Here is an 8,854-nt window from a genome sequence, read left to right on the forward strand (position 1 = left end):
AAAAAAATTTACTTTAATACAATTCTTTTGATTCTTATCTTTCTTGGGAGTGCCAATTTATATAAGTAAGAATGAACCAGGCCATCTTTTGATGCGACGTTGTCCATGAGAAAAAGTTTTGCTTTCTTTATATTAGTACTCAGAAACCTTTGAGGTGACCGTCTAGAAGGGGAAGCCCAATGATGAATTTCAGAAGAAATCGGTCTTGTTTCCATTGGGTTTTCCCATATTCTGGTTCAATTGCAAGCAATTTTGCTCCACTGAGACTATGAATGCACTGTTTTATGGTGAACTCAGATAGAGCTATCAACACAAAGCACGTTCGGGGGCTAGCATCTTGTTTTATGGGGAAGATAATTTCAGGGAAGCGTAAACATCGGTAGTATTTTGCAATCATTCCTCGTTGTGTTTTGCTTTGATGGCAAGAGGCAGTAGTAAGGGTTGATTGAATTTGCTATTTATAAGCAGATTTCTATAAAAGAACCCCAGTCCCATTCCCAACACCGACAGTGAATATTCTTAAAATTTTACTAAAAGTTATTGGAGTGAGAATTAAGCCTGCAAGTTACTAGTGAGTGTATACCCAATAATTTATAGTTAGGACCATGATTTTGGATTTATCTACTTCATAGTGCTACACGGATTCAGTTAAAATTTTGTACTGCCCACGATTTTCATCTCGGTTTCAGAACAATTTGAACTATAGGCCATATGCGCAGTTTACAGTGTAAGGATTCTGGTCAAGCAGGAGGCTGAACCAAATCTAACGAAGAACTAGTGAATCTCGGTTAGAAGGCTCTGAGTGCTTTGCTTTAACAACTACAGCCAGGTCACCCGCAAAGCTGCACAATTATACATGATATTCGACAGAAGAGAACCCAGCACCGAGCCCTGTGGTACCCCTGTTGCGACAATATACTCGACCATACACGCCAAATATCCAAGAACAAAATCTAGTCAATGCCCATTTAATTCAGTTCTAGCTGGTGCAGTCGAATAAATATCCAATGCCAACATGGAACAGCAACCACCAGAACTCAACAGGTTTTTTGTCAAATTCACCACTGTGTTTCGACGTTTCGTTATCTTTCCCACTATATTCAACGGGCACATCGGGCCATATGATGCTGCATCTCCGGAAAGGCTTTGACGAAAAGGACCCCATTAAAACCCGGAGCCTTGTTGTATCGTTCTTACTGCATATTACCCTCTTCGATAACTGGAGGTAACACGGAAACAGAGTGGAAGCAATTTCTTTTAGAAGGCGTGAACATATCATTACTTACCTGTAAGCCGCACTCTAAAAATTTATACCTTGCCTTTTCGAATGGCCTATTATGAGCAGCTTCGCGGCTACCTATATGCCATCGTTCCAATGCCACCTGCTCCCGAAGTCGCCACACAGCCCAGCACATTCTTACTTGCGTTGCTACGCTTGAGTGATGCCTCCAATGGTGGGCTGATAATGTCAGATTGTGTCCCACCCTAGGCTCTTCTTAGTGTTTTACTATTGATTTTTGAAGTCCGATAAGGTCTTACTTCTTTTCTAAAGACTCGCGAACCTCTTCCTTGTGGTGACCTTAACTATGCCCTTGTGTACGATAGTGATTTCCGATCTGCTAGCCCTTACGTCGGCTTTCTAAAAGCTTTGCAATTTAACTCAAGAATTTCTCGGCGGCCACATCTTTCGATTTCTTGAAGTCTTGACATCTCCTTCCTGACACCATCTAATGCGACTAAGCTCCTAAATCCTTGGATTCAAGACCTATCACTTTCGAGACAATGTCAACTTACGACTCCTTCTTTTAAAGATGATGAGATTCCCCAACCGTACCCTTCTCCGATCTCTCTTTTTCCGAGCAGACCCCTTTTCCCAGGCTCCTGGATCCTCCTTGTGGGGCCCATTCGTTTTTTTTCGAAATTGCAGCCAGGCGCGCTTGGCGAGCAATTTCAGTCGGCCTCCTCAACTTTCGTGGAGGTTGAGCCTTTTTTCTCTTGGGGGCTTGTTGTCCTGTGAACCCTTTTTACCGACCCCCTCTCCCCCCCTTCCTTCACCCAATTTCCATCATGGGCGGACCCCTCCATGGAACCATTTATACTCTACTCTACTTTGATGCTACAGTAGGCAAGCTTCTTACTACTAAGGGATTGCGGCTCTTTCAGAGTTTTTAAGCAAAGTTTAGCAACTCCGTGCAGGCTATCTTACACTTACGGTGATCTGTTGTATATTTAACTGGCAAGTATAGTATCATAATTGACTGCTTAGTTTAGTTTAGTTAAATGGGGGGAGCCGCAGCTCCGAGCACTCAGGCCATTATTAGGCCCATTGTACTATCCCCGTAAGTTGCCTATTCAATGGCTTCCCGCCTACGGTGTTCGCAGGTTTTAGCGAATCTGAGAACATTCTCAAGAGGCAGAGAGTGTGTAGATTCTTCATTGAAGAAAACCTTGCCAAGGTGTCTTCGGCTGAGATCTGAGGATGCCGGGCAGCTGCATAAAAAGTGCAGGGCTGTCTCCTCCTCCTTCTCACATTGGCTGCACACAGCCGAAACCACTACCCCAATCTTTTCCATATGGTAGTTTAAGGGGCAGTGTCCCGTCAAAAGCCCTAGTAGGGTTTTCATGTCCCACTTCTTAAGGGACAACAAAAATGCCGCTCTAGTGGCCCTAGGCTCCTTCACAAGGATTTTCGCTTGCCGGCAAGAGTCCAAATTTCTCCACTCGGTTGCGTAAATCCTTGCAATTTCACCCTTCAGAGTAGACTTGACAATAGATGGTCGGATTCCAAGAGCTGGTTCTGGGCCCACCATTGTGAATCCAGACCCTCGGCGAGCCAGTCTATCAGCACCCTCATTACCGACGATGTTAGAGTGCCCCGGCACCCACATCAGGAATGTTTCTTTCAGTCGGCCAAGTTTCAGCAGCACCTGATGACAGGAAAGTGTACTTCAAGCAAATGATTTGCCGTTTCTTCATCGCTTTCTGTGTACTTCCCATTCTGTAAACGTAAGTAACCCAGTTTCTGGCTACGTTCTTTGACCAGAATCCGCTTCAGCTTTGAGGTTGCCTCAAGAGAGTTAGTCTCTTCGCAAAAGTGTCTCCAAGATGATCGTTTAGCCGATCTTATGCTCTTCTTTAGAGCCTTCTGTGCCTCTTTATAGCGATTCCAGCTAGTGCTTGATTCACCCTTCAGAGCACGATTAAGGAGCATCCTTGTCGTTCTCCTCTGTTTTGCCAAATCCGAGTTTCACCATGGTGTTTTACCCTTCTTTGGCATCTTGAGTGGACAGCTTTCTTCGAAAGCTTCTCTCATGCTAGTTGTGATCATCTGAGTTGTCTTCTCAATTCCAGTAATGGATTTGATGCGCCTCTCAGGGATCGTGACTCGGGCGCTCAATTCTGTTTGATACATTACCCAATCTGTCTTCCTCGGATTCCGAAATGGAGTGGGTGGAGGTAGATCCATGCCCATAACGAAATCAATGCGTCTGTGATCCGAGAGTGTGATATCGTTTGATACTCTCCACTCTCCGATCAGAGCCGCGATGTCAGGAGATGCCACCGTGATGTCGATGACCTCTCACCTGACCACGTTGAAGAAAGTGGGTTCATTACCCACATTTAGGATCTGCAAACCGGTTCCTACTAGATACTCCAGTAGTCTCGATCCTCTTGCATTGATGTTCGAACTTTCCCAGCATATGTGGTGAGCGTTGACATCACAGTAGAGCCGGCAACCCGATTTTTCCCGAACTTTCTTAACATCAGGTTCGGGAACGCCGATAGTGAGAAAAGTTCCCGGCCTATCGGTTCTCTCTCCTGTTTTGCTGCCTAGCAGCAACCAGGTGGAAGTGTTAAGGTTGTTCTGTACACCAAGTTGTTCCAGAACCCCGACACCATTTCGCTCTTCTTCTGGAAGCCAGAGAAAGCACTTTTTGATCGATGGAAGCTCAGAGACTTTTTTCAAGGTTAGTCGCGCACCCTCCCACACATCGTTTAGGGAGGAGCAGTACTGCCTGAGCCACTCGTTCGTGTCTTCGTCGGCAAAGTTCAGCCGTAACATTTTACGGTATACACCTACCGACTCAAAGCAAAGCTTAATGCCTTGCGCGGACGCAGTCCTTACAGCTAGGAGGAGTTTCCTCCTAAGCTGTTCGCACTGCTCAGTATCGTAGCCGGATGGATTAGAGTCGTCATACAGGACCCATCCATCGGCTTCGATAGCCTTGACTGCAAATGAAGGCCTAGCCGTTGCCGGCCGAGCCCTCTTTACCGCCTTTTGTGTCGAAGAGTTAGGATCGTCCGAGGACCGCTGCCGCTTCGGTTTCCCCTTAGCCGCAGGTGCCCCGAACGCTCCTTTCCCCTTAACCTTGGCACAGCTCTTTGGTTGTGCGTTGCCCGGAGGCGGTTTGCCCGGAGGCGGTTTGCCCGAAGGCGGTTTGCCCGGAGGCTGTTTGCCCGAAGGCGGTTTGCCCGAAGGCAGTTTGCTGTCCGTGGACAGGTGTTTATCCATGGGCAAGACTTTAGCCTCAGCAGGTGGCGCCGATTGGAGCCTGGGGTCAAGAGTACTGACAGAAGGGGCCTGCTTCGGCTCATCCGTTAAGGACTGGGTCCCAATTGAATTGGTTTCCACTTGAATAAGTGGGGAATCTGAGTCTAAACTCAGGTTCTCCATCGATGAGCTCAGGGTTGCCCCTCGGGGTTGGATCGTCACGATCGAAGTTTAATTGTGTTTGCTTAGTAGGTTTGTATTTTTGTTTTTTTGTTTTTCATAGTTGGCTGCCATGGCCTCAATTTTTCCGGGGAAAGTAAGTCGATCTCGGCAGAGCCCCTTTTTGCCGAAACAAGGCTAGTTGAAACTGGGGGTCGCCTGGTACCCACAGTTCACCGTTTACGGCCACATCTTAACCCCTGTGACCATTCAGCCCTCGGCACGGTAATCACACCTTGGCTTGGGGTTTTGATTGCCGCTTGGCTTCAGGTGTCACCTCCCGTTTTCTGGAGGATCTTCCTTACTGAGCTCCCTCACCACGTCAAGGTAGGTAATCGTCGAGGGAGACTGCTTAGTGAGTTCCTTCGTTTCCTGAACATTTCTTACTGTTTTTTCTCCTGAGGGAATGAGTGACAGTCTCTTAGCCTACGTCACCACCAGTAATCATGTTTTTATTTTTTTATGGCGCTACAGTCTAGGTCCTTTCTCTCCCGAAGACTTCGCTTGCTATTTTTCAGATGATCCGCCAGTTTATTTCGTCTATTTTGTTGTTGGTCTTTTGTGGGAATGGTTCGTAAGAACACAAAACTCTTGACTTGTTCGAAGTTGTAGTCATTTAGTGTCATATATTGCCTGATTGGCGTCTTTCCTCTGGCTTGTGTCATGGTTTTGGTGTTAACTTCGTTTATTTTTAGGCCGCCTTCCTTTGCAGCTTTATCAAGCTTCGCCAGGGTCTTCTTTGCGCTCTCTTTTGATCGTAATTGATGATTATTGATTAATTTAATAATATCTGTTACGTGCAGAGATGTCATGTAAGAGAATTTAGAAACAGAAGAGGAGAAAATTATTGCATGTACTGATACCTAATCCGAATGGATGAGGATGATCCAGCCCGGAAAGTCTATAAGGGCAATATCTATGGTAGAAAAAGAAGACGGAGCAGACCTTGCCTGAGATGAGAGTGATGGCGTAGGGCAGGACGCAAGACAGCTTTTAAGGATATCGAATTGGTGGACTTCAGCGCAAAACCGGGATGTCTGGAGTTCCTTATTAAGACAGGCCTAGACCGGATATCGGTTGTTGCGCCGTGGATGATGTGCTCTCATAAGGCCATCCCAGTTTCCATGGTACCAGAAGATTTCCGATGAGGTTTCGTGGCATGATCCACTTCAGATGATGAGGGGGCGGATTCGACAACTGTTAACTAAGTAAGAGCTCTTACTTAGTTAAGAATTGCATTTCTCAAAGAATCGAAGTTTTCCACCAACGATTCGAACCGGTTCATAGTGACGGGAGCGTCCCCTGCCAAATCTCCCTCATCTGAAGTGGATCATGCCACGAAACCTCATGGAAATTTTCTGGTACCATGGAAACCGGGATGGCCTTATGAGAGCATATATTCCAGCAAAAGTTTCTGGAGAATGTGCTTTCAGCCCCGTTATTTGCGGTTGGTTACCTCGTTGGAATTGCATGGTGGTCTTGTCTGGGTCTATAACGCAGGCAGGCTCCTTGTGGACTCGATACTCAATTCATTGTTATGAATGCTGGACATGCGCTCAGTATAAACCAGTACCGTTGGCTGTTCCCACTCATCTTGTCAGAATGAGCATTTGACGCCATAAGTACTGTTTATGCAATACACAGACTTACTATACGCCCACGAACTTTAATTTGAATTTGTTCACCTTCACTTGGATCTCAAGCCAATTTCAAAAGCGGAATGAAATTTTTTTCTTTCCATCGATATGCGATTTATACATTTTTTTTTAGTCATTTTTTTCGGCCCTTTAAGTAGTACGAAGCTTTCAAAGATTAGTCCTTAGTTGACTTTGCTTCCTTGAACCCTCTGCATAAAATCTTGTCGGCAGTTGGCAACCGCAATCTTGAAGTTTATTTTAAATGTAAGAAATGTTTTTAAAATGTAAGAAGAACTTCTAGAAGGAGTCCCTTTTCTTTCCAAAAAACAGTATCCTTTGCGCTGGTAAGAGCAACCATGGATCTATTGCCAAGAATATTGCGCGTGTTTGCTTCCACAAAGCTTCCATTGGGAGAATATTGAAGCATCCATTACTCGCTCAGTGACTCCTATAAGATCCATTAGCATTAATCCGAAATGAATCTTTAAGGAAGCTCTGCCTTTGGTTCCCGCTGGAATGTAGGGAGCCATAAATACTTATGCAATGTCTGTTTTCATGACAAATGTCGCCTCGAAGCAATGTGTTCGCAAACACGTGGGCACACACCAATGTATTACATCAGATAGACGGCAATAACTCCAGCTCTTTTGTTCGCGCAACTCCCATCGCGGTCGAACATGTGCAATGATTTCCCGTCTCCATAAAATTTCAAAGAATGCGCTGGCTTTAACACTGAGTCTGCCAATTGTCTCTTCATCGTACTGCCATATTTAAAGTCAAGACACAATTTTCGAAACCTTGCTTCACTCATTATTGCAGGTTCATAGACTGCCCACAAACGACGATGTTTTTCAGCAGTTTAAGATCCTTTCGCTAGCAAAAATCTCGTCGCACTGCGGACGCAATGACTGCATGAATAAGCAGTAGATGACGTTGAAGGCGTGAACCATTGTTCAGACCTGACATATATTTAATTTTCAAATATAAGCCCTTTCTTTACGCCTCGTATTAGCATTAGAAATCTACTCTCGTGATGTAGAAAATGGGGAGAAGTCCTCTATCACTATCTCCCGGTTTATAAATCAAATTATTATTGTTGATGAATACAAATGACAATGTTCAAACTTTATTTGTAAACAGATCATGTGGTTTTCCAAGTTTATGAACTTGACGCTAGTAGTACTCCTCGTTACTTGCCTGACTGCATTTGCCTTCCCCCAAAGAGGAAGTCGTCCTGAAAATGATCATGCAAAAATAGCCAGAAGACTGGTCCACAAGTCTAACTGGGCTAGTACCGGAACTATATCTACGGAAGAAGCCATTAGAGGATTCCCTATGGTGAATGTTATTCTGATCGCTGACAGTGGTGTTGACGAAGCATCCACCGGTAATATCTACTTCTACTTGACACCGCTAGACTACACTGCAAAGGATGTGGAGGTGGGGACCCTGTACAATGGACTATTGAATGCTAGGAGATAAAGATTTTTAATTTCAGGGAGAAAATAAAGTTACAATGTTATTAACCGATGAACAAGACCTATCCTGCTCGAAAAGTGGAAATACCCCTATGGGTCATAATTGTCCTCGTGCAATGATTTCGGGAAGAGTGAATAAGGTAAAAAATAATAAAATAATAAAGAAAATTCATTTCTAATCCACATTGAATATGGACTCTTCCAGCTTGATCCTAATAGCGATGAATACAAGCGTGCCCAAGAAGCTTTCCTTAGTCGACACCCATCACTTTCAAGAGTGGTACTTGGTAGGTCTAACTAGACAATAATTAATTGCTTCGGAAGGAAGGAAGGAACAATTGATTGAAAAGGGTCCATTTGTTACCATCCTTCCTTTGCATACCATACCTTTCCTAATCATAATTTGTCGTTCGTTTTCATTCTTAGATTCGGGATCGACTTCTCCAAACCATGGATTCTTCCTGTGCAAACTGGATATAAGCAATATTCTAGTTTTCGCTGGGTACACTGGACCCTCGTCGGTAAGCCTTGATGACTACTTAAAGGCAGACCTGGAGTGAAAACTTAATGGAGCTTGAGATCTGTAATCCGAGTGATATCTAAAGTCACGTCAAAAGGGGCGTCAAAGACAATACTTGAATGAAAATTTCGGAATTGGCCATAAATTTCAGGAGTTTTTCCTTATAACTGTAACTTTTGGAAAATAATAAATGAGAAAAAAAATATACGAGATTTTTGGTCAAGGTACATTGGATTTTTTAGAAAGCAAAACTTTTTATTCACTTATTATAACTCACATTGAAGCTCTAACTAACTTAGCGGCTACCTTAACAGTTATACTACCAAAGGCATAAGAAATTGGTAGTAATTACCGGTGTAGGACTCTATCTTGGGGTCGAAAAGACGGTTTTGAGATTGCAGGGATCAGAGAAGAAGATCCTTTAAGAAAATTAATGGCGTGGCAGGTGAGGACAGCGGCGATGCAAGGAATTTGGCAGAAATCATGTAGGATTTATTTGGATGTTTGA

General features: G+C 44.2%; 1 protein-coding gene across 1 annotated transcript; it reads left to right on the forward strand.

Annotated features, from left to right (window-relative positions):
• Positions 1-409: 409 nt before the first annotated feature.
• LOC119652603 (protein CREG1-like) lies at positions 410-8,573 on the forward strand. The gene is made up of 5 exons (XM_038056835.1): positions 410-571; positions 7,489-7,788; positions 7,847-7,966; positions 8,032-8,113; positions 8,253-8,573. The coding sequence occupies exons 2-5, from the start codon at positions 7,492-7,494 to the stop codon at positions 8,384-8,386; spliced, it is 633 nt and encodes a 210-aa protein (XP_037912763.1). The 5' UTR covers positions 410-571; positions 7,489-7,491; the 3' UTR covers positions 8,387-8,573.
• Positions 8,574-8,854: the final 281 nt, after the last annotated feature.

This window comes from Hermetia illucens, chromosome 3 (genome assembly GCF_905115235.1).
Source record: "Hermetia illucens chromosome 3, iHerIll2.2.curated.20191125, whole genome shotgun sequence".
Classification (NCBI taxonomy): Eukaryota; Metazoa; Arthropoda; class Insecta; order Diptera; family Stratiomyidae; genus Hermetia; species Hermetia illucens.

Bases quoted from the DNA above. Each gene is read 5' to 3' on its own strand.
- LOC119652603 (XM_038056835.1), top strand. From the start codon at position 7,492: ATGTGGTTTTCCAAGTTTATGAACTTGACGCTAGTAGTACTCCTCGTT. The intron at 7,789-7,846 runs GTGGGGACCCTG...TTTTAATTTCAG, and splicing joins ACACTGCAAAGGATGTGGAG to GGAGAAAATAAAGTTACAAT. The intron at 8,114-8,252 runs GTAGGTCTAACT...TTTCATTCTTAG, and splicing joins ACTTTCAAGAGTGGTACTTG to ATTCGGGATCGACTTCTCCA.